Source organism: Prionailurus bengalensis, chromosome A1 (assembly GCF_016509475.1).
Source record: "Prionailurus bengalensis isolate Pbe53 chromosome A1, Fcat_Pben_1.1_paternal_pri, whole genome shotgun sequence".
Classification (NCBI taxonomy): Eukaryota; Metazoa; Chordata; class Mammalia; order Carnivora; family Felidae; genus Prionailurus; species Prionailurus bengalensis.
This window is the reverse complement of record NC_057343.1, coordinates 194,047,393-194,073,427: the sequence shown is the minus strand read 5'-3', so window position 1 is coordinate 194,073,427 and position 26,035 is coordinate 194,047,393. Positions and strand designations below refer to the sequence as shown.

General features: G+C 45.6%; 1 protein-coding gene across 1 annotated transcript in view; it reads left to right on the top strand.

Annotated features, from left to right (window-relative positions):
- GALNT10 (polypeptide N-acetylgalactosaminyltransferase 10) overlaps positions 1–26,035 on the top strand; it is a 224,922-nt gene that overhangs the window by 116,635 nt on the left and 82,252 nt on the right. Inside the window, exon 4 of the mRNA XM_043597691.1 lies at positions 5,452–5,618. Within this exon, the coding sequence (XP_043453626.1) occupies positions 5,452–5,618 (167 nt within the window). The remainder of the gene's footprint in view (positions 1–5,451; positions 5,619–26,035) is intronic.

Here is a 26,035-nt window from a genome sequence, read left to right as displayed (position 1 = left end):
TTTATTTTTTTAAACTTACATCCAAATTAGTTAGCATATAGTGCAACAATGATTTCAGGAGTAGATTCCTTAATGCCCCTTAACCCATTTAGCCCATCCCCCCTCCTACCACCCCTCCCATAACCCTCAGTTTGTTCTTCATATTTATGAGTCTCTTCTGTTTTGTCTCCCTCCCTGTTTTTATATTATTTTTGTTTCCCTTCCCTTATGTTCATCTGTTTTGTCTCTTAAAGTCCTCATATGAGTGAAGTCATATGATATTTGTCTTTCTCTGACTAATTTCACTTAGCATGATACCCTCCAGTTCCATCCACATAGTTGCAAATGACAAGATTTTTTGATTGCCAAGTAATACTCCATTGTATATATATATCCCACATCTTCTTTATCCATTCATCCATCGATGGACATTTGGGCTCTTTCCATACTTTGGCTGTTGTTGGTCGTGCTGCTATAAACATGGGGGTGCATGTGTCCCTTTGAAACAGCACACCTGTATCCCTTGGATAAATGCCTCATAGTGCAATTGCTGGGTCGTAGGGTAGTTCCATTTTTAGTTTTTTGAGGAACCTCCATACTGTTTTCCAGAGTGGCTGCACCAGCTTGCATTCCCACACACAATTTTTTATTTAAACAAAGAGCCTCTACTAAGCTGGAACCAAACTAATGACTAGTGCCCATGGCAAAAGTCAAGTGTCATTGGGTGTTTATTTAGTCACTAAATGAGTGGATGGATAGAGGAGGGAGAAAAAGAGTAGCCCCCAGGCCCCCTAACAAAGGTACGTGTTCCAGCCTATGATCTAAGCTGAGCCTTTCATTTGAGTTCTGAATATTCTTTAGTTCCATGATTAAATTAAATTAGAAATAAATTTAGTCAACCGTAGCATTACCTACTGCCCTTAATATATGCTGGTGTTTGCGTGTCTACTGGCAGGCTGTGGGGCCCAGCCTGGGATTTGAGAGAGCCAGGACTCTCTACGGGGTAATAGCTCTATTGTGTTTCACCCCGTGGACTCCAGGCAACTTATTACCACCAACCACCCCCAACCCTGCTTCAATCCAACAAGCCTCCTGTGAAATTGGATGGAAGGCAGGAACTTTTGTAGCAAACTAGATATTGCCTGTCTTTTCTTGGCCACAGAGGACCCAGCCGAGTTGAGGGAAAGGGATTTTTAAGAAGAGGTGCTTTATTTGTGAAAGCCAACGAAATGAAGTTAGAGACTGCTCCCAGAGAAAGCTGGCTGACATAACCAAAGGGATTAGAGGTGGGGGAAGGGCCCGAGGGGAGCTGCGTGAGGCCTGGATAAAAACAACCCAGCCAGATGGAGGAGCAAGATGGCATGTGAAGGAAGTCCCGAGGTCCCAAGGGGAAAGAGACCGACTTGTCCAGCAGAACTGGACCGGCAGAATTAGGGGGGGTCCTGTCCACACAGCTGGAACTGACCTCACTGCCAGACACCAGGGGTTCTATCCTACTCTCCCCCGCCCAGCTTCCCTTGGTGCCTCCAGCAAAGGCAGAATCTGAAACTAAGGGGACTGTGACCCTGACCCATTTTCCCCCTAACATTTCTTTCTGAAAATTATCAAACCTACAGAAAAGCTCTGAAAGACTTGCACATTGAGCGCTCATGTGCACCATCTAGATTCTGCAGTTAGCATTCCTCTACTGACTTTTATCATATATCTGGCCATCCCTCTCTCCATCCGTCAATCTATTTTCCTTTTTGAGATGTTTCAAAGTAAGTTACAGAGAGACCCAGGTGCCTTTGGACAGTTGATTCAGTGGCATAGGAAAGGAGACATTTTGTTGTTATGTTTCTTGCCCCAGTTGTCACATATTTTCTCCAAAAAACTTCTTACCAACCTTGTGGAGCTCCCTCTTTTACTTCTGGGCTATCAACTTCAAAGGTCTCCAGGGGTCCTGGAGAAAATGCAAGGGACTGACACAGCTCTGATGTAAGGTTGTGGGGAGTAGCAGGAGCTGAGGGGGCCCTGGGAGCACCTGCCCCATAGAGAGGGGTGTCCACTGTCAACTCCAGCCCACTGCTGCCACATGAGACTCATGAGGATTTTTTGTGAGATCTTCTACATTTTAAGTGTTTCCAAATAATGTTTACAGACTGGGTATCAAAGATGACTCTTGTGTATGAGTTTTCTGTAGTTGTCATGGCAGATTACCATAAACGTAGGAGTTTAAACAACACAAAGTTATTCTTACAGTTCTGCAAGTCCGAAGTCCAACATAGGGCTCCTTGGGTGAAAATCAAGGTGGTGGCCAGGCTGCGTTCCCTCCTGGGGGTTCTGGGGGAATCTTGCTTATCTGGGTTGTTGGCAGACTTTAGTTATGAAGAGTGAGACCCCGTTATCTTGCTGGCTATCAGCTGAGGAATGTTTCCACCTTCTAAAGGCTGCTCACCTTCCGTAGCTTATGAGCCACTCCTTCAGTCTTCAAAGCCAGCAGTGGTGAATTGAGTCCTTCTCACAGTTCCATTCTTTGCCCCATCCTTCTCATCTCTCCAACCCAACCAGAAAGGTTCTCTACCTTTAAGGACACTCGTGGTTACATTGGACCCCCTTGGGTAATCCAGGGTCCTCAAAGTCATCTCAAGGTTCTTAACCTTAACCACATCTGCAAAGTCCCCTTTGCCACATAAGGTAATATATTCATAGTAGACATTTCTCCAAAGAAGGTAAACAAATGGCCAAGTAAGTATATGAAAATATACTCAACACCATTAGTCATTAGGAAAATGCAAATCAAACCAAAATAAGATAACACTTCACACCCATGAGGATGGCTATAATCAAAAAGATGGACAATAACAAAAGTGGAGAAATTGGAACCCTCATAGGTTGCTGGTGGGAATGTAAAATGTTCTTGCCACTTTGGAAAACATTTTGGCAGTTCCTTGAAGAGTTCAACGTGGAGTTACCTTATGGCCCAGCAATTCTACTCCTTGGTATATACCCAAGAGACCTGAAAACATGTCTACACAAAAACTTGTACATGAGTGTTCATGCCAGTGTTATTCATATAGCCAAATATCAGTCAACTCAAATTTCAATCAGTTGATGAATACATAGATGAAATATGGTATATCCATGCAGTGAAATGTTATTCAGCCATAAAAAGAATGAAGTATCAATCCATGCTAAACATGGATGAACCTTGAAGACATGTTCAGTGAAAGAAGCCAGGCACAAAAGACCACGTAATATATGATTCTATTTGCATAAAATGTCCAGGATAGGAAAACCCATGGAAACAGAAAACAAACTAGTGGTTACTAAGCCTGAGAGGAGGGGAGAAAGGTTAGTGACTGCTAATGAATATGAAGTTTATTTTGGGGGTGATAGAAATGTTCTGGACTTAGATAGTGGTGATGGTTGTACAACTTGGTGAAGTATGTTAAAAAGTACTGAATTAGACACTTAAAAAGGGTGAATTTTTTTTTTTTAATTTTTTTTTCAACGTTTATTTATTTTTGGGACAGAGAGAGACAGAGCATGAACGGGGGAGGGGCAGAGAGAGAGGGAGACACAGAATCGGAAACAGGCTCCAGGCTCTGAGCCATCAGCCCAGAGCCTGACGCGGGGCTCGAACTCACGGACCGCGAGATCGTGACCTGGCTGAAGTCAGACGCTTAACCGACTGCGCCACCCAGGCGCCCCAAAAAGGGTGAATTTTATGTTGAGTTTTATGGTATGTGAATTATATCTCAATTAAAAAGGAGATTCAATATATAAGATCAAGCTTAAGTAAAACTGCATAGTCTTGTATATTAAATATAAAACTTCAGCATGAACTCGTGATGAATCCACTAAGATATATTTTTGACTCTGACCAGTGTAAAGGTGTAGAAACCATAACCAACCTAGTAGTTAATGAAGGCCCTTAGTGTCCGTATTGCAGGATCCAAATGGTGATATCGATGATAATCAGGAGCCAGGGTTCCTTGGTAGGATGACTGATCCAGGTGAGGGCAGAAAATGTACAAGTCAAGCCTGGAGCATCTTTTGTAATCTTTTATCAGAAAGCAAGGAAGTTATCAGTACTCTGGGGTCATATCCAAAGGACTAGGAGCCAACTTGAAGAGACTCTCATGGGCTAATGATGGTTTTATTTGGGAACCAGAAAGAATAATATTTGCAGTGAACTGAAACATATTATGTTAACATTTATGACCTCCTAATGAAAACAGATAATTGGCTGTCTTTGGAAGATGCTGGGGAGTCGAGTCATTCTAAAAACTGATAATCAAGAATGTATCATGTCTTTCATGTACTTCGGGGTAAACAAATTGTTGATGTGGTCATTTTTCTTCATTGTAGTATCCCTGCTAGAAAATCAAGAATGATAGAATGGGAGTATCACCATTTTAAAAACCTCCAGTGAAATGAAGGATTTAGACATTGGTCATCGGTGGCCACCAACATCACAAAAGGAAAGATAACTGGACAGTATGTTTTTCCTTTGGGATGCTCACACCACTAGGAAGAGGTTGCCAGAATATCTCATCAAAGTAGGTCATGTCTCTAGATCTAACCACCAAAGTACTGGAACCAAGAAAGAGTGGACAGAGGAACGTGTTCAGAGACACCACAGCAACCCAAGCAGCAAAATGCAGACTGTAGGAAATCCAGTAGGGCAAAGGACCTAGTTTCTTCAACAAGTACATTGTAAAGAAAAAAAGAGACTTAGAAGACACATCAGCTAAAGGCAGCATGTGGGCCTGGTCTTGATCCTGATTTAAGCAACTGTAAAAAGACATAAGAAGAGCAGGGGAACTTGAGCACCAACTAGATATTTGATGATACTAAGGAACCGTGTTGATTCTTTGGGGGTGTTACAGTGATACTAAAGGCCCACAGGGCACGGCCTCCCACCCCAAGCTTACCATGTGCCTGGTGGAGAGCAGAGGAGAAAATGTGCAAGCAGAGCCCAGGGAGGGAGAGCAGAGGGGACCGAGCCAGTGAAGCTGAGTCCGTTCTTCCAAACTCATGGATAAATGGTTTCTCCTCCACTGGTGAGGAATGTGCAAGGGGTAGGGAGAGAGGCCAGAGTTGGACTGAAGCTCTGTCTTCCACTGGGAATCCTGAGGATGGGTAGCCACCTTCCTGTGGCTGTTAAGGCTTAAACAAGTTAGCACATGGAGAGCGCCAGACCCCATGTTGCTCCCTCAGCACTGGCTGGTTTTGGTTTGTAACTGCTCTCTTACAGAGTCAGGGGGCTCTTGCATACATATACCTGTGTACTGTGTGTGCAGGAACTGGAGGCCAGGCTTCGGGATGCTAGGTGGAAGGAGGTTCTGAAGTGACTGAGGTATCCCTGGCTCTCACTCATTCCCTAAAGGCTGGAAAGGAGTGGGCTTTGCAGTTAGCCAATTGTTGAGTTCTGTTGGCGAAAGGAGAGCTGAATCTGACCTCTCCTTGTCCCGTGTCTCCCTCTAGCTGCAACAGCAAGCGCTACCTGGAGACACTCCCCAACACCAGCATCATCATCCCCTTCCACAATGAGGGCTGGTCCTCCCTCCTCCGCACCGTCCACAGCGTGCTGAACCGCTCGCCCCCGGAGCTGATCGCCGAGATCGTGCTGGTTGATGACTTCAGTGATCGAGGTAGGGCCCACCCCGCCCATCTTCCTGCCCCCCACGCTCCATCGAGTGACTGGCCAAAGGGGTGGCCGGTTTTCTTCAGCAGCAGCAGGAATGTCTGGGCCACCGTTCACTGATGCTTGCTCTGTGCCCGGCCATGACCGTGGCCCTGTATACAGTATCTCACAACAGAAGTAGGTTCTGTTTTTATCCTGTTTGTAATAATGTAGAAGTGTACTGGAGTGCAAATACCAGAAAACTTGATAAACTTAGGCACAAAAGGGGTTCATTCATTCATTAATTTCATAATAAGACCCAGAATTGATACAGCTGCCTCAGACTGTCATCAAAGAACCAGACTTCTCTGTGCATGCTTCCTCATCCTCATGGTCGCAGAATTGCTGCTATACCTCTGGAAAGTCTGCCTTTCAGACAAGAAGCAGCAGAAAGGGCAAAGAGAACAAAGACTCCTTTTTTTTTTTTTTTTCAAGATTTTGCGTTCTTATTCAGGAAAGTCTCCCACCCCCCCACCCCCCAGGGAAAGATTTTTGGCCAGAACTCTGACATCCAGGCATCGCTATCTGCCGAGGTGGCTGGAAATATGAATGTTTTGATTTTGGGGCCTCTTGAGTAGATGTAGGAAAGGGAGAAGTGCATTAGAGAAGGTGTTGAACGAGCCCATTTTGCAGAGGAGAAGACTGAGATACTTGCCTGCTCTGAGTGGGCTCACTGACGTGGTCTTTCCTGAGGGAAAGTAAGTAGGGTGTGATAAGGCAGTAAGGGTGATACTCACTCACTCTCGCCGTCTGTGTACCAGCCACAGCTGGGCCCTCTCTCATGGGGCGGGCCAAGTTCCGTCCTGCCTTGGTATCTACTCATGCTGTTCCCTCTGCCTGGACACTCTCTTCCCAGCCCTTCCCATGAGTGGCTACTCTCACACCCTCTTCAGTTAGGTGCCCCACCCCCACCACCATTCACTCTTCTCCATGTATAGTTGCACGGCTACTTGTTGACCTGTTTGTTGTCAGTCCTGCTCACTAGGTCACTAGATCATTTGCGGTCTAGAGCAGGTGATTCAGAACTGTTTGTGAATTAGTGAATGAATGAACCAGGAGGGAGGAAGGAAGGAAATGCATGGCAGCTACACCCCCACCACATAAAGCCACATTAGTAGCAGGGTCGTCTTCAGCCACGGAGACAGATGTGGCTGTGGAAGACACAGACGTTCCTTCTGTGACTGGTGCTAGCCTTGTGTCTTTGTGCTCCGCCTCGGGAACCTGTCACCTGTTTTCTGAAGCATCAGCTGTCCTGGGGGTAGACCCACAGCACTTGGCAGGCTCCCTCTCGAGGACATTAGTCTTCCAGAGGGAGAATAAACCAAACATCAGCTGGATTAGAAGCGAGCGTTTCTCCTTGAACAGCTAGAAAGAATTTTTTTATTTTTTTTAATGTTTGTTTATTTTTGAGAGAGAGACAGACAGACAGAACATGAGTGGGTGAGGGGCAGAGAGAGGGAGATGCAGAATCCGAAGCAGGCCCCAGGCTGTGAGCTGTCAGCACAGAGCCCGACACGGGGCTCGAACCCACAAACTGTGAGATCATGACCTGAGCGAAGTTGGGTGCTTAACCGACTGAGCCACCCAGGTACCCCCGAATTTTAAGACCATCTAGGCTACTGGCTTTCACTGTGCGTCTCAGAGCACTAAGGGCACAGGGGTGCCTCGGGGAGCAGGTGCAGGTGGGGTGCAGATCCCTCTCTCGGCACGGTTTATATTTGGTTCCTGAAAAGGTGTTCACTAAGAGGAGCTGCACTGCTTAAAAATGCGTAATGACCACAGATACAACTGAGCCTGCTCATTTTACAGACGGGAAACCCGAGGCTGAGAGCAGTGGAGGGCTTACCTAGAGCACCCAGCTGGTGGTTGCAGACGGGACAACAGTCCCGTCTTGGGGCTTCCAGTGAGGACTGTGCCTCCTCAGCCCAGCTGTTTGTGAAAAACATCTGCAGAAGTGCATTTTACTCTTTTCTTTCCCCAAGGCCACTTCTCAATAAATTACTTTTCCAGCGTATTAAAGAGCAGAGTTGTTGCTAAAAAGAGCTCATTATCAAGCACATCCAGTCCTAGACTTACGATGGTTTGCACCTCTAATATCCCAGTTTCTTCAGTGTTGTACTTGGTGATAAAAATAACATGACACACCCACCCTCCAATAATAAAAGAATGTGACAGTCTTGAGAAAGAGGTAAATTTCGTAAGAATGACATTTTCCAAGTGCATCTCTTTCTCCAGAGAGCAAAATTATGGATCCTGTGTGGTGCTGTTGCCAGACCCTAATACGATAGGGAAGAGAACAGATACTATCCCATTTCACAGATGAGAATGAGAACTAAGGCCCCTGAGTGTTGCCCCTTTGTCTCAGTGAATCAAGCGTGCACCCCAGAGAACTCTTACCTCAAGCCCCTCAGTCCTACACATTAGCTGTCAGATTTTGCAACCTGCATTTTTCAGAAAGGTAATCATCATTCGTGTTCTGAGAAGAAATTCTTAAGGCAGCTTTGGAAGAAAACTTACTCAGCAGTGATTGTTTTAAAAATGAGATTTGGGAGAAGCAATTTCAGAACTATGGAGAGGCCTGTCCAAAGTACGGCAAATGTGGGCCATCACGAAAGACAGATTTCTCTGGGCCACATGAGCAGAGGCAGTTCTCAGCGTTGAAATTCATAGATGCTAACAACGGGCGAGATTGGTGCTGCCCAGCAGAAGGCATCTTCCTCTGAAATGAGTCTCCTCCAGGATCCTCAGGGCAACTAATTGTAATTCAGCTAAGGGTTGAGACCTCGGGTAGGAGACAAAATTGGAGCAGATGAATGCTTGAAATGAGAACCAGAGCTCTGTGCAGGCAGCACTGGGGACAAGACTGGAGGCTGGTGCTGGCCTCACAATAATCCCGGCCTTGCCTACAGATAGAGCACTGCAGTTTTCCAGGGGTGTCCAAAAGCTCTTCAAATGTGTGAGCTTTGCTTGAGGATTAAGAGGACACAGAGATGCTTTTGCACGAGTGGGAGAGAAAGACGAGGGCAGAGGGGGGCAGACCTGCCTCCAGACGGCACTGCCCAGATGGCAGATTTTTTATTAGGAGACACGACAGAGGCCTTTTTGTTCATTTGTATTTTTCTGTTCCTTTTCTCCTTTTCCTGCCCACTTTCAAATAGTGTTGGTTTTGCAGAAAAATAGGATATGCAGTAATGGAAAGGGTTATTGTCCTTGGATGAATGATGGGCTACCTGGGATGATGAGGTACAGAAATGAAAGGCGTTGGTATGATCTCATTGACAGTATTTTCCTCAACTCTAGTCCCTATCAGTAAATGAACAAACAAACATATGGAGAAGGAAGTCTTTGTTTGTTTGTTTGTTTGTTTGTTTGTTTGTTTGTTTTGAGAGAGAAAGGGAGAGGGCTGTGCACCAGTTGGGAAGGGGCAGAGAAAGAGGGAGAGAGAGAGAATCCCAAGAAGGCTCCACGCTGTCAGCACAGAGCCCGACCCAGGGCTCCCATCTGACTATTGAGAGATCACAACCCGAGCTGATGGTTAACCAACTGAGCCACCCAGGTGCCCCCTTAGAAGGAATTCTTCAGCAGGTGTTTGTAGAGCTACTGATGGGTCCCTGGCAGTGAGTGGTGCTGGGGGGATTACAGACCCTGTGGACCCACTGGCTCACACAATAGAGACCCTCACCAGTGAAGCCAGAGTCAGGTCCTCTTTCCCATGATGGACTTATAAATTCTGACATGCACTCTTATACCAGCCCAGTCATGGAAGCACATCAGGGAATCCATTCTGCCCTTCCCTGGTCTGCATTTCAACATACCGCTCTTGACCCTGCCCCTAAGCATCCGCATCTGTTCCTCTCTCAGCCTTCATTTGCTTCCAGGACCCCACCGCCGTTGGGGTGGCTATTCCCCACCTCCACTGTATCGCTTCAGTTCTTTCGCCATGAGTTTTGTACTGCTTATTTTGTTTTTCCCTTTACTTGTCCTGATTTAATTCATCTTCGTATATTCAACGACACTCATGAATCGACTGTTGCTGCTGCTGTGCTAGATGCTAGGGATACAGCAGGGCTGACACAGTCTTCTCCACAAAGACTCACATCTAGATGGGCAGACAGACGAGGTAAAAGACCATTGTAAGACCATGGAGTGTGTGACCCTTGGTGGAGAGCCAGGTACTGTGGAGCACAGAGAAGATCAGGAAAGACTTCCAGAGAAAATTCTAGCTAAACTCCATCCTAAGAGATCAGTAGATACTACTTCCTGGGGTATGGGGTGAAGAGTATTTGAGGCTGAGAGGACAGCATGGGCCCAGGCTAGGAGTGAAGGAGAAAATATGCAAAGTCCAGAAAGAGCCGTCTGTAACCTCATCACCTGCAGGCAATTACTATTAACATTTAAGCTTTTTCCCCCCACCCTCGGGTTTTTAATAGACTTTACCTTTTAGATCAATTTTAGGTTCACTGCAAAGTGAAGCTGAAAGTAGAGAGTTCCCATATACCCCTCCACCCCCACCACACACGTAGCTAGCCCCTGGCCCCCATCAATGCCCTGCACCTGCATCAGAGTTACATTCGTGACAATTGATGGACCTACGTTGACAAATCACCCCAAGGATATAGTAGTATACTGGGGTTCACTCTTGGCGTTGTACATTCTGTGGGACAAATGTATGATGGACATATATCCACCATTAGAGGGTCCTACTGAATAGTTTCACTACCTTAAAACTCCTCTGTGCTGTGCCTGTTCCTCCTGCCCTCCCCCTAACCCCTGGCAGCCACCGACCTGTTTGCTGTCTCCATGGTTTTGCCTTTTCCAGAATGTCTAATATAACTGGAATCATACTCCAGGCAGCCTTTTCAGATTGGCTCCTTTCACACAGTAATATGCACTTAAGGTGTCTCCATGGCTTTTTATGGCTTATAGCTTGTTTCCTTTTGGTGCAGATATTCCACTATCAGGATATGTCACCGTTTAATTATCTACTCCTCAACTGAAGGACATCTTGGTTGCTTGCAAGTTTAGGCAGTTATGAGTAAGCCGTTTTAAACATCCATGTACAGGTTTTGGGGTGGACATGTTTTTAGCTCACTTAGGTAAATACCAAGGAACACAATTGCTGGACTCCCATGGGAAGAGTATGTTTACTTGTGTAAGAAGCTGCCAGACTCTCCCAAAGTGACTGTACCGTTCTGCATTCCCACCAGCTGTGAATGGGGGCTGCTCTTGTTCCACAGCCTCGCCAGCGTTTGGTCTTGTCAGTGTTCTGGATTTTTGCCATTCTCATAGGTGTGTAGGAGGGTCTCGTTTTAATTTGCATTTCCCTATGACGTGCTGTTGAGCATCTGTCCACATGCCTGTGTGCCATTTGTAGATTTTTTTTTTTTTTTTTTGGTTTCCAGTGTCTCTTCATCTCCATTTTCTCTCTCATACCCTCCCAATCCCCTTTTAGTTCCACTCCAGCTGAGGTAACATGTTAATAGTCTGGTGTGTGTTATTCTACACCATTCTGCACAATAATACTAACATGTAACGGCATGTAGTAACAAGAGCTAGTACTTAATGAGCACCTATTTTGTGCTAAGTGAATTCCCTCATTCATTACCATAACACTCTCGTGGGTTCTCTCCTTCCCAGTGTGAAAACCACTGGGCTCAAATGATCTCAAACTGCTTTTGCCTACTTAAAAAAGGTAGTATTTCTATCCCCATTTTATAGATGAGAAAACTGAGATACAGGGAAGTTACGTGAGTAGCCAACATGTGCTTAGCTCAAAGAAGCAGAGCTTTGTTTTAAAACCATGCATTCTGATGCTAAAACCTTTACCCCTAATCTTTACATGGCTTTTTGTTTCCCTCCCCCCCCCCTTTTAAGGATCATACTGTACATATTCCTCCTTTTATTCCTGTTAATGTATCACAGACATCCCTTGGGTCAAAAGATTTAGAGCTAACTCATCTGTTTTTTAATAGCTAGATAATATCCCTCTACGTTTAGTGCCTTTACATTGTACTTTGTGTAGTGGACGTCCAGTCATATTTAACTTTGTATCCAGGTTTCTGTTACTTAACTTTTCTACAATCAGTTGCCCTTGTCATTATAAAATAACTGTCACATCTTTCCTTCTCTGACTCAACTGTGAAATAGAGACAGGAGTCAAGTGACCCCAGAATATTAGCTGTATTGTTGGAGAGGCTGGTCCAGAGAACACAACATTGATCTGTTCCTACCGCTTTCCTCCTGAACTAACTGACCCAAGGACAAGCTTAGCAGCTAAGGAACTGTGAGCCTCCCTGGCAGGGCAGAGCCTATGCCAATGAGCACACCACAGGGAGGAAAAGATAAAGCAGGCCACACAGGTAGAATGACGGTGTGTAGGGGCGCCTGGGTGGCGCAGTCGGTTGAGCGTCCAACTTCAGCCAGGTCACGATCTCGCGGTCCGTGAGTTCGAGCCCCGCGTCAGGCTCTGGGCTGATGGCTCGGAGCCTGGAGCCTGCTTCCGATTCTGTGTCTCCCTCTCTCTCTGCCCCTCCCCCGTTCATGCTCTGTCTCTCTCTGTCCCAAAAATAAATAAAACGTTAAAAAAGAATGACGGTGTGTATTTTGGCCTGCCCAGCATCACCTCCCGTGACCGCTCCAGACGTAAAATACTGTTCCCTCTACAGTATGAGGGCAGAAAAAAACAGTTCCATCTTACAGATGACCAAACTGAGGCTCAAAGAGATTGGTGGTAAGTGGCCTAAAGTGCTTACCTGCCCTTAGAGTACAGTAGTCCCCCTTTATCTGTGGTGACATGTCCTAAGAACCCCAGTGGATGCCTGAAACCGTGCATAGTACCAAACTCCATGTTTACCATATTTTTTTCTATATAACCGTGATATAGCTTAATTTATAAATCATGCACAGTGATTAACAACTAATAATAAAATAGAACAACTAGAACAATATACTGTAATAAAAGCTATGTGAATACAGTCTCTCTCTCTCTCTCTCTCTTGTGTCTTACTCACTCTTCTTCTTGTGATGATGTGAGACGATACAATGCCTCGTGATGAGATGAAGTAAGGTGAATATGTAGGCACTGTGAGATGGAGGCAGGCTACCGTTGACCTTCTGACAGGTGATCAGAATCCCCCGCCTCCCGAACCACTGATGGCCGCAGGTACCTGAAACCAGAGAAAGCGAAACCGCAGATATGGGGGGGACCGAGCCAGTCTCGGTTGGTAATCCCACTTGACAGAAAGGATTGATCTTCCCCGTGATGGGCTCCATAATCTTAAGAATCCCACATCTTAAGTGTCAGTCTCTAGGGTGTCTAACAACTAAGAAAATCCACAGGCTTCTTGATTTTCTTCTCCTGTAATATCTTTGACATCTACAACGCCTCTCTCTTGGAATCCAAAGGAGAGGACTCCTAAGAAGATTAGAGCTGTTACAGCATATCAATTAGTTTATAATGAGGGAACTCTAGAAACCTTTTGGTGGATATCTGGCAGGAACACAGGATGCAGGAGTCAGTATGTTTATGGGATATTTTTGTGCATCTTTAAAAAAAACAGGATTTTGTGAATCAAGCACTGTATAAATGATTTACAGAGATAGCAAAAAAAAAAATCAAATAAATCGCTCAGATTGCATCTGAAGCATCAGAAACCCTGATGTTTGGGAAAGAATCGTTTCTGTAGTGGAAAATAGCTGCATTACATTTTCAGAAAGGTGATGTTTCTATTGAGGTGGGTGAGCCTTCTACATTTTAAAAACTTGGCACAGCACCACTGTGCTAAATTGCCGATACTCTCCTGATTTTCTTGTGAGGATTAAAACCTACCCCTTTCCACTATTTTAGTGTTTCCTTGAAAACATAATGTCGGGGGGGTGGGGGGAAGCAACAGCCAGTAGAGCAGGTTATTGGAGGTCCTTGGAATAAGGCTTCCAGAAGGAGGACCACAGAAAGCCCTTGGCTTAGGGCTGACATGAATTGTTATTTACTCAGGGTCTTGAGGGAGATGAAATTTGAGGCCGAAATGAAAGTAAGAGGTTCCTCAGTACCTAAGTTGATTTGGCTCAAACCAACCAAATCTTTTCACATCCTTCACACTTAGCGCCATGGCTGGGGAGCTGAAAGGGCTGATTTGGTCTGTATCCAGGAAAAGGAACAGGCAATACCAGCAATAATAGTAATGCAGCATGGTACTTGTGTGGCACGTACTGGGTACCAGGCACTGTTGTAAGTGATTTAAACATGTTGTATTTCATTTTATAGGAAGCCTCTTGACTGGCCAACATTTGCCTTAAGGGAAAATTCACCTTCAGTAGACAGTGCAAACCAGGGTACAAGAACTTCACCTCCTCTCCATACCCCAGCTCCTGAGCAAAATGACTTTTAGGTAAAAATAACAACAGAGCTTTTAGGTAAAGAAATGCTTATGTCTAGGGGTGCCTGGGTGGCTCTTCACGGTTCGTGGGTTCAGGCCCCGCATCAGGCTCCGTGCTGACAGCTCAGAGCCTGGAGCCTGCTTTAGATTCTGTATCTCCCTCTCTCTCTCTGTCCCTCCCCCACTCGTGCTCTGTCTCTCTCTCAAAAATAAATAAATAAAAATGTTTTTTAAAGAAAAGAAATGCTGGGGTGCCTGGTGGCTCAGTCGGTTAAGTGTCCGACTTCAGCTCAGGTCATGATCTCATGGTCTGTGAGTTCGAGCCCCGCGTCGGGCTCTGTGCAGACAGCTCAGAGCCTGAAGCCTGCTTCGGATTCTGTGTCTCCCTCTCTCTCTGCCCCTCCCCTGCTCATGCTCTGTCTCTGTCTCAAAAATAAATAAAAACATTAAAACAAATCTTTTTAAATAAAAAAGAAATTTAAAAAAGAAATGCTTATGTCTAATAGATATGTTCTGCTGCTGTCACTCACTGTAAATATTGGCCCAGTTCTCTAAATAATACAGGTTCTAGCCCGTTAACGAAGCACGTTGGCCAAAAAGGCAGGCATTGGCTCTAACCTGCTGCGAACACCAGACACACGGGCAGCTGTAAAATGAGCTCATTGCAAAGAGATACTTGGAGGATTCTTCCCAGTTTCCTTGAAGAACTTCCAGCCCCTGAAAAGTTCGATCATGTCTTTTGTCAGGCGACCCCCAACTCCAGAGCCAATTTTGTTTTGATTTGAATCCAGAAGCACCTTCACAGCTGTAAACATTGGGGACTTAAAATGAAACCAGTTTTCCTAGCCAAAAATAGGTGATCCTTGACAGTTCTTTTTTTCAATGTTTATTTATTTTTGGGACAGAGAGAGACAGAGCATGAACGGGGGAGGGGCAGAGAGAGAGGGAGACACAGAATCGGAAACAGGCTCCAGGCTCTGAGCCATCAGCCCAGGGCCTGACGCGGGGCTCGAACTCACGGACCGCTAGATCGTGACCTGGCTGAAGTCGGATGCTTAACCAACTGCGCCACCCAGGCGCCCCTACAGTTCTGAAGATCAAGAAGGCCCAGTCCACACACTTGCCTGTGATTTACTTACTCCAGAAATTAAAAGGAGAAAATTGCAGTACCGGCAGTCAATCTAGTGTTCATGGACATTGCGAGTTTAATTTCTCCTCTGGCTCTCTTCAGTCTCTAGCTTTACTATCTCAAGTAGAGCGATCTCACGAAAATGCCACTTTTGCATCATTATATAAGACAAAAAAATAAGCGTGTAGGAAGGCCATAGTAACATCTCTTCCCCTTATGTGATTTAGTCACGTTGGTTCCTGTAAAGTATTAACAGATTCAGACTGCCTCTTCCAACTTTTCTGGATGCTGTGTACATGCAGGTCCTTCTCTTGAAAGACCAAAATGTTCGTTCTTCCCAGAATAATAAAATAATAGTAATAATTTTATTTGTTTGCTTCATATGCGCAGACCTCTTCAGAGATGCCCACAGTATTTATGAGCATCCAGGAGTCTCAAAATAAGCAGTAATGCCCACCAACAACTGTATGTCCTCCAGTCCTGTGCCTGTTAACGCATGGGATTTACTGGGCATTACTAATAATGTGCAGTGAGGGTGAATACAGAGGGAATTCTAAAGCTATGCTTTGTGCCCAGTCTTCTCAGAAACCGTTAGGTTTGTTTTTTTTTTTCCTGTAGGCTGTCAGAATATATGGTCTAGAATATTCCAAAGAACAAGTGCACTCCAATCTCTGTTAATGTAAAACTCAAACTAACAATTACCTTCCCAGAATCTCCACAACAGCCAGCAGATTCGTTTTAACGAGGTGGGAGGAAAGACCAGACCTGACCTTTCCCGGAAAACCTGTCCCTGCTGCCGTAAGACAGAAGTGGTGCTTGAACTCATGAGTGAATGAAAATGACCTATAAATAGACCTGGTTCCTGAGCAGAGTTGACTGTAAATATTCTTTGTGGTCGACAAAAAACCCTGTTTTCTTCCTGCCTTCTGGCTGAGGGAAGATGAGGGACAGAGTGAGTTTGGTGACCTACTCCTCACCTATGGTTGGTGCCTGTGCTCCTGCAAGGACAGCTGGTCACTAATACCATGGGGGTGGCCCTGGCCCGTCTGGCCAGTGATGTCCCTTCCCCATGGCCATGGTGATTTATTCAGGGGGTGCCCTGTGGTGCCAGCTGAGCTGAACTAGTTCTACCCCATCCTCTCCCATCTCATGAGCCAATATGTTCGTCAGGGCCCAGCACACGTTGGCATTCAGTAAATGGTTCTTGTTAATGATGCTATTATGGTGGTGGTGGTTCTTATTACTATTAACTGGGATGTGGGGTGATGGGTGCTGAGCTACCCCATCTACCACAGAGACCTACTACTGGGCTGAGTTAAAATCAGAAACGTGTCAGGGGCGCCTGGGTGGCTCAATGGGTTGAGCGGCCGACTTCGGCTCGGGTCATGATCTCGCGGTCTGTGAGTTCGAGCCCCACGTCAGGCTCTGTGCTAACAGCTCAGAGCCTGGAGCCTGCTTCAGATTCTGCGTCCCCCTCTCTCTCTGCTCCTTCCCCACTCGTGCTCTGTCTCTCTGTGTCTCTCAAAAATAAATAAGCATTAAAAAATTTTGGGAATTTCAAACTGGGAAAGCATCAACTGGGAAGCTTGTTAAAGTGCAGGTTAGCAGGGCCCAGCAGCAGAGATTCTAAGTCAGTGGTTCTGGGGTAGGCCCCAATAATCTAGCTTTCTCAGCCAGTATCTCATACTATTTTGCTAGAGTTGAAATGGTGTTTAGACTTGGAAAACACCAGATTATAAGAATGGCAGGACATTGATCACAAACAGATGCTTTGCGGTAGAGTTGGATGGTGATTTCTGTGAATGTGTGCATAGTCTGGACTGCATGAGGTGCAAACACATGTGGCCCTTGGGGGAGGAGACCAGTTCAGTTTCAGCCAGACCCCTGTTTTCCGGGACGCCTTGTCATAAATAACTGCCTCCCTGGAGCAGGCCATGTGGATTTATGGTCCCACATTTAATTTCAACTGCTATTCATTAATCCTGATGATCTCACTTAAATTATTAAACAGTCATATTCCAATTTTGAGGGCACTAATTATATCCTCGAGAGGCTGTTATTATCTGGATGATCACATACACTCAGCCAACACCAGACTGTTTTCTCCCCACTCATCAGAATTTTATACTTTCTCAGGATTTTTTTTAGTTGCTGAGTGTGTGTGTTTCATATGACAAGATCTCCTTGCTGAGGAGGTATAAAATGCTGGAGCAGGGGTTCTCAAATTTTGGTGTGCAGAAGAGTCACCTGCGAAGTATGTTTAGTATGCAGATTGCGGGGCCCCACCCTGCAGACATCCAGGTCCTTAGCCTGGGTGAAGCCCGGGAATCTGCACTCTGTCCAGCTCTCTGGAGATTCTGATGCAGGTGGTCCCAGGGCCACCATTGGGAAACTGAAGACCCAAGAGGGTAAAGCCCTCATTCAAAGCCCTGCACCAGAGCCACAACCCTCTCTGGCCCTATTGTCAGGATCAAATGAGATAATAAATGGGAAAGGGCTTTGGAAAGTATTCAGCACTCTATAAATACGAGGAGGCACTATTATTTTCAAGCTGGAACGGCCTTGTGACAGAAATGGCTTGGTACTTTCTCTCTAAATTACCATAATCACCTGTTTGAGGCCCCAACCGAGCTCATAACTCTAAGTGCAGCAGGCATGGAGGAAATTCCTCCTGAAACATCCAGTAAAAAAAAAAAAAAAAAATTCTTTTGATGTGAGAATGCACTTGGGTCCCTGCCTGGTCCTCAGTCAGAAGCCCCCTGCCTTCTCTTTTCTGGGGTAGACCAACATCCCCTCCAACCTGGGGACACCTGACTTCAAAGCCCTGTTCTCCAGGGTATGGATTTCTGGCCTTTCCTGGGACATTTAAAACTCACCCACGAACATTTTTTGCCCCCAAAGTGCTTCCTTGATGTCAGCCCACTTCTAACCACACTCATGGCTTTGGAAATAGAAAAGCTCAAATCAAGGCCACCCTGGTTTTGTTTCTTTCAGCTCAGTGTACTCACCTGCTTAGGTTTGTTGCAAGAGTGTCATGAGACTAGGTCAGCAATGCCGATGGCCACCTCTGTGCTCCTGTGCCAGGTCTGCCTTGCTGTGTCACGATTAACTGGGCAGCTCTTGAGAAAGCATTTCCTCATATTGAATTAAAGTCATTCCGCCCTACAACATCCGTCAGCCCGGTTTATTTCTGCCCTGATCTTCCCACGGCTCCCTCTGGGTTTTAGAAGACCCTGTTTGTATCTCCACCCGCAAGTTCCTTCCAGTACAAGATAAATTTCTAAAAAATGTGGTCGTAGAGTAAGTTCAAGAACAGACACTCCAATTCTATTCACATTTCCACCTTTATTTTTAAATATTTCTTCCACACTCCCACGGATCCTATCTCTTAGGGAGCTCTCCACATGCAAAACCTCAAGTTCAGGCATTTGCAAGTTACCCACACGCAAAATCTATTTTTAAATCTGGAAGAAATCAAGGCTTTCCACTGATGGTAAGAAGCCTAGTGTTTCCAGGCAGCACGACTTCAGAGTTTAGGGAATTTCTGCTCTACTTTCAGGAATCTCTACCTAGCCTGCAAATTTTAGAAATGAGAAGTGGAAACCCACCGGGCACTGCAGTCATTCGGCTGGTTCATGACAAAGTCCTGCTCCCATTCAGGAACATCTGCTGCTGGCTGGGCACACCCCCCGCAAGCTATCAGGCACCTGCATAAGTCAGGAACACAGCCCTATCTCCCAATCCAGGCTGTTTCCAGTGGGTATGCTACTGCTGGCCCAACCATCCACTGTGCCCAAAGGGCAAGGCTACAGCGGCAGGTATAGACACCCTGGTTATGTCCCTTTTTTTTTCCCACCCTTCCCTGACTTACTGTGTGAGCCAAATGTGCACCAAAGCTCGTCCTTGAATACATTTCCCAACCAGTACAGTTGAGCATCCACCCCACTTTAGCGTTCGAGCTAGCTGCTAACACAGCACATACAGTACAGACTCGCAACAGGACTCAACAGCATTCTTAGCATCTCACAAAGGCATTGGCGCTCACGACAATTTCTTTGGATGTTCATCAGTGTCTATAGTGAACTTAATTACAAAAGCCCACCTTGACAGATCCACTTTTATGACACGATATCGACTCCCTTATAGATGATGTTGTTTTTGTAGCAGCATAAAATTGTCCTTGTGCAAATTATTTTGAAAAAAGAAACTAAATGTTAAACTTAAACCTTAAGTTGTTTGGGCTTTGAATCCTTGGGTTCTCAGGACTATCTAGCTCTAGAGCCAGACAATAGGGTGACATTGAACTAACACTTAATCTCTCTGTGTCTCAATGAGTAAAATTAGGCTACTCCCGTAAAGAGCTGTGCAGATTGATGGAGATATTGCTTGTAGAGGGATTAGAACAGTGGCTGGTTCGGAGTGACCGAGGTTAACTCTACCATAAGCATTAACCTAGATACTATAACGTTCCTTGATATGAAGCTCTGTGTTCATCTGTCCCTTTTTTTTTCCTTCATCCTCCTTTGTAGTTACACCTTGAAGACCCTCAAAACTTAAACCATCATTATGAATAATAATAATTTTTGACAATAGTAATTAACGCCATTGCTTGTTAACATTTAATATGTGCTGGAACTGTTAATACATGATCTCACTGAATCCTATGATTGGCGTTATTGTCCTGATACTACAGATGATGAAACAGAATGAGAGAGATCAAGTTCATACAGCAAGTTAGTGGTTGAGTTGGGATCCAAACTCAAGTTTCTTTGGATCCAGAATAATACACTATTACATATTACCACCTTTGTGATAGTAGTGATGACATGTAAAGATTTAATGCCTTACGTCTTCTGATTTATTTCTCATGGATCCATTCACTCTTGGCTCCTTGACTTTGAAAATCAGGGACCAGATTGAGCCGGGACGATTATATCCACCTTTCAGAAAAACAAATGAAAAAACTGGGCATTTTTCTGCCAGAATTCCCACAGTTGATCTGCTGAGAATTTTTTTTTTCTCCCTCCAAAGCAGAGTGTGAATTTCTTTCCCTTCAACCTTCATGCCGCTGGAAAATTTTAAATTATTCAAGACACTGAAGGTTTATTATCTGCTGGAAGGCTGCAATGTAATTGCAAGGTATCATTTAAAGAGCTGTCTGTCTGTGTGAACCACCTTGTTCTGAATACCTGCTCCTTCATAGAGCAAGAAGATGTATATTTATCTATCAGTGGTGGTTTATAACTGCCTTAGATCAATCCTATTATTCTTTCTCCACGGCCAAAGCCCCAAAATAAATGCCTGGTGATGCATAGAGCATTGAAATCATTTGTGCATCATCAGTCACTTATTTCTCTTTTGCCATTTGCATCTTGATGGACAGCTGTGTGTTTGAGGGATTTCATTTTCCTTAGAGACTGAATATATTGCCCGTGTGTAATACCAATTTGGATATTAATCACCCCAATTAGAGAATGCTCTTTCAATTATTATATCACCCTCAAGTCTTGCTATTCACACCATGCTCTTCGTAAAGATAGAAATGCCAACTCTCATTTCATCCTTCCTTTTGACACCTGTTTCTGTACAGAGAGGTAGCCTTTCTCAGCAGTTATCATTAGCAACAAGAGAAGATGTGTTTGTATAGCAGGGTCAAGAAGATACATTATTTCTTCCTCCATTAATGCCTCATCGACTCAATGGCATTGTGGAGTAAAAAAGCTCATCAAGTGACTTTTCCAGATATTGGTATGAGAACTAGTAGACCAGCTTTGGTTCCAGCCCTGCCAGTAAATAGCTTTGTGACCTCAAACAAATTGCATCATCTCTTTGGGTTTCAGTGTCTGCATCGATAAAGTATGGATGACTTCTAAAATCCTGTCAACCTTTAAATCCTACAACTTTAGGATGACTTTCGTCACCTCCTCCCCAGTGTTTAGAGTTAGCATTTGATGCCTTATAGTTGTCTTAATGAATATTAGTTATTTCCTATAGCCCTGCCTACCCTCAAGAACTACTGAGGTCTGGAAAAGGTATCCTTTGCCCTTTCCTTTTCCATTGGGAAATGACCCAATATCTTAATTTTCAGAAGCCCAGGTTTGGAATTTATATATTTTTCTAAAAATCTTCTTCTATACTGCATAACTCCTAGATGATTTTTACTTCTTGTCACCTCCGGTGTTTCTGTCCTTATGAGCCTTTTCCTTCCTAATTTGTTATTTCAAATAAACCTTGGGGTAAGAAATCCAGTATTAAAGTTATTCAAATTTTATTTAAAATAGGGGTTAAGTAGGTCCTAGGTGGTGACTCCAGGCTCTCGTCTGAGCCATGAGCCATGTTTAGTGGTCACACAGAGCATGAAGCCTTTAATTCTAAAAGGGAATAATCAGGGAGGGCTTCCTAGAGGAGGCCTCCCTGCCTAGTGAAGGGGTTCCCTGGACTAAGAGAATAGCATAAGCAAAAGCACAGAGGCAGGATGGTGTTATCAGTAATAGACTGATCGTAGTGATTTTTGGCAGACTGTACCCCTCGAGTGACAGACCTCTGCTTCTCTGCTGAGCTGGGAGCTCAATATTTCTAGTCCCTAAGGGGACATAATCTGACAGAAGAGTCTAGGTAGGAAATGCAGTCTGGGAGGATGTAATTGAAATTCTTAAAATAATCAGAATTTCCAGACATTTAAGAAATTCCAGAATGTCAATGTTTATGGGTCAGTGGGAACAGAATACTTGAAATCAGAGCTCTCTGGTCACCATAATTATCAATTATAGAAGAACCATAAGCCACAGTTGTTCCCAAACCCCTAGAGCTGTGCTAATGGAGCAGCCACCCACAACATATGGCTATTGGAGTTTAGATTAAAATTCAGTAAAGTTAAAAATTCAGGTTCTCCTTCACACAAGACACATTCCACGTGTTCCATAGGCTCACATGACTAGTGAGTACCACGTAGGACAGCACGGAGACAGAACATCACAGAAAATTCTATGTGTGTGGACACGGGTGTTTGCTGTAGTGTTGTTTGTAACAGCTAAAACCAAAGGAAATAGCCAGGAGCGTGCTGGTAAAAGTTAACAACCAGATGGAGTGAAGGTGAGGAGCCCCGATTTGTAGCATTTGCGCATTTCTGTGGTGGTCACAACTCCTTTCCCTTTAGTTTTTAAGATGTGTGGACTTCTTGGAGCGCCTGGGTGGCTCAGTCAGTTGAACATCCAACTCTTGATCGCAGCTCAGGTCATGATCTCACAGTTCATGAGTCGAGCCCCGCATTGGGCTCCATGCTGACAGCACAGAGCCTGCTTGGGATCCTCTCTCCCTCCCTTTCTCTCTGCCTGTCCCTGCTCATGCTCTGTCACTCTCTCTAAGATAAATAAGCATTAAAAAAAAAAAAAAGAAAGATTTATGGACTTCTTTTATTTTTGCTTCCTTGGCAAACACGTTTTTCTTTACCTAACTAGGCAGAGGATGATAATTAGCAGCTATTTTCATGTTGTAATTTAATACCAAATACCTCAGTAGCTTTCAGAACTCAACATCAGAGCTCCTGCTAACAAGTTCAGTGTGCTCCTCCGAAGGAGCTAGCCATGGGCTCTCGGACATGTTCATTCATCTATTCTCTCTGCTCCAGCTGGGCCAAGTAGCATTGGCTTAGTGCAGTCTGGTCTACCAAGTAACTACTGCTGGCTTCCAGACTTTTGTTGAGAAGAGTTTCTGCCAGCATTGTGCAGGAACTGAGGGCTGAGAGACTGGACATCCTTCAAGGGGAGGGGACAAAACACCAGAACCTGAGAACACATTTGTAGGAATATTACTTGATTGGCTGACTTCCCCAAGTGTGCATGCAACACAAAAGGCCTTGGCTGGTCTCGGGTCACAGAAATGAGTCAGGTTCTCACAACGTGCTTGCAGACGACTTTAACCGCATCCATGTGACTCAGTCTGTGGCACAGATGTCCGGCGAATTCAACACAGCCCTCTCTGATGGGAACAGTTCTGTGAGCGCTGACCAGCCCTCCTCCCCAGGTGGACATTAAGTTCACCTGCTAATTTGGGGCTCCTGGTCTTCAGCTGAGTGCTTACTGTGTGCCAGGCTCAGTACTAAGTGGTTTGTACTCATGTCTCAGTAGTAATTCACAGCCACCCTGTGAGGTGGGGATCGTATGAGCCACGTTTTGCACACGCAGACCCTGAGGCTGGAAAGGTGAAGAGATCACCTCTTGGCACATCTTGGCAGAGATCACGCAGCTAGTAAGTGGTAGGGCTGGGAGCTCCCCTGAGATGAGTGGGCCCCAGGTCCTCCCCACTACATTCTGCCATTTCTCTGGTCCCTGCCCCCAGAGACCTTGCCCATCAGTCAGGCAGCAGAAGGGAATTGGCCTTGGACCTGACCCCGTCACCTGCCATTTTTTCAAATTACGCCAATTACGTATCTGTTCATGCAGAAGCCTGTCTAGTGGCACTTCATGCTATGAAGCCTTGTAAATGGTTAGCGTTGATTGGGGAAAGCTCGAGTTGAGTGGCAGAGACACTGGCAGGCATGTGAATGTGGGCTGACCAAATGCAGTAAGGTGATGGGGAGCCCTGAGCCCTGCCAAGTGCCTGAACACAGCCACCAAGTGACAGCTGTGCTGCCATTTAGTGTTTTCTTGCTGGATTTCAGAGGACCAAACTCCCATAGGAGCTGCTTAGGACATTTTATTTACGTTTTTGGGCTTAAGAAAGCTTTGGTCACACCGAAGTCTTGCATCGGGACATAAAAAATTTCACTCAGGTAGGCAAAATGTAAACTTGTTTTAAAAAAGGGGGATTTCCTGGGCACCTGGGTGGCTGAGTCGGTTAAGCGTCTGACTCTTGATTTCAGCTCAGGTCATGATCTCCCAGTTCATGAGTTTGAGCCCGGCGTTGGGCTCTGAGCTGGCAGTACAGAGCCTGCTTGGGATTCTCTCTCTCTCTCTTCCTCTCTCTCTCAAAATAAATTAATAAACATTAAAATATATTTTTAAATGGGATTTTCTGTCTCGAGCTCTGTCATCTGAATGCAATACTTGGATGCAGGGACCCTCACCGGCTCTGACCTCCCCCTCTCCTCTCTGATCACTCCCTGAGCCCAGGCCTGTTTAGCTCTGGGTAACGGTGATGGCCGTGGGGGCTCGACGCTTACGGAGGAGGTGTTCTTCCAAATGTATTGTTTATGTCAGAGCCTCAGCTTTCCCGGGAACTTTTTGTTTTTTTGTTTGTTTTCTGCTGTTGGTTATGGCTTTTATCTCTGTGGCCTTGGTGTTTTTGTTTGGGTTTTTTGAGAGTGGTGGTGGTGGTCGAGGGAGGGAGGCAGGGGTTGTGAGCGAAGAAAACAATGATACCACCACTGCTGCTCCACGAGATTTATTTAAATATCATCCCACCATATTTGATTTATTCATTCACCAGGTCCCTGGCAAAATGTTCTTACAGGGGAAGCCCTCTCCACCTCACCCAGAGGAGTGGGACAATGTCCTGCTCACCCTTCTGGACCACACTCAGGGAAGCCATCTCTAACCCCCATTTTCTTATCCTCAGGCAAGATAGCGAGGAGCCTTAACCTCCTTTCACCCCCCTCCCAAAATAACCGAGCTCACGCATAGCGCCCACGCCAGCATTTCCATGTCGACTTTCCTACTCAACTGTAAGTTCCCTGAGGCTGTGGACCATGTCTTAGTTACCCCTGCATCCCTGGCACCCCACACCATGCCAGGCTCATAGCGACATCATTAAATGCCTGTTGCATTAATGAACAGATATACAAGAGCACCTTGGAGGACTTGAATCAAGCCCTCCCGGTGCTATGTATTCTCGTCTCTCATTCTCTTCTATAGCGTCAGGACACCGTGGGTCGGGATGTGTCACAAGGTGTGTTGCACGCGGGTTGTTCTGTTACTGACAACTCCTAAAGCCCCCGTGCTCGTGAATGACTTATTTTATGCTACAAGTGCAAGCGAACGTATGATTCTTCTTTGTCTTACTTTGCCTCCGCCCTCTCAAAAATGGGTCCTAAGCAATGATTAAGGCGTTAACACTCCTTGGGAGGAGCAAGCCCAAGACAGTGAGGGTGAGGGTAAAAAGGGAGAAGGAGCCAGAAACAAGAGGCAGTTACAGCAGAGGCTTCCACCACACAGGAAGCTCCCTCGTGGGCAGGCAGGTGCTCTCAGTGGGAATAGGGGGGCCCCTCCATAGGTTGCAGGGAGGAACAGCATCAGGGAGTAGTCCTTGCACATGGACCAGAGGAGGGGAGATTTCTCTACCTGGCATGCCCTCCTCTGTTTCCCTTTGGCCAAAGTCCAGACTCACTCCCAGCCCCTTAGTGGCCACACAGAAACCCAGATTCCATTCCCTACCGTGATTTATGTTTCCTAAGTCTCCATGTGACCCAGTATGGATGGGGTGCCCTCAGCCTCACCCTCAGAGAAAACACACAGCTTTGTGTCTAGTATCTCCTTATCATAATGACAGTCACACATTTGCTGGGCCCTGGATGGGAGAGAAAACGATGGTATTACAGCTCGTGGAGCTCGTGGCACGGGCGTGGTGTGGGACCCCCGGTGTATCCCTGTGACCCTGTCCCTGTATGAACGCCTCCAGTCGTGGGTGCTGTCATCTGTACTTCTGTACTCCACGTCCTCCTGAGAAGTTAGGCATTGTTGTTGCTGGCCTACTTCTCATCTCCCCGACCGGATGGTCAGGTTACGGTACTGGTAGTAGATTGTGCCAAATTAGGACATGCGTGATAGAGTTGGATCCTCCTAAAGGTGCGTTGGGCGCAGACGGTCTCTCCAGTGCTCCGTAGGGCTAGGGAGCAATACAGATGAAGGGTCCGAGACAGGTGTCTGCCCTCACAGGGCACAGAGT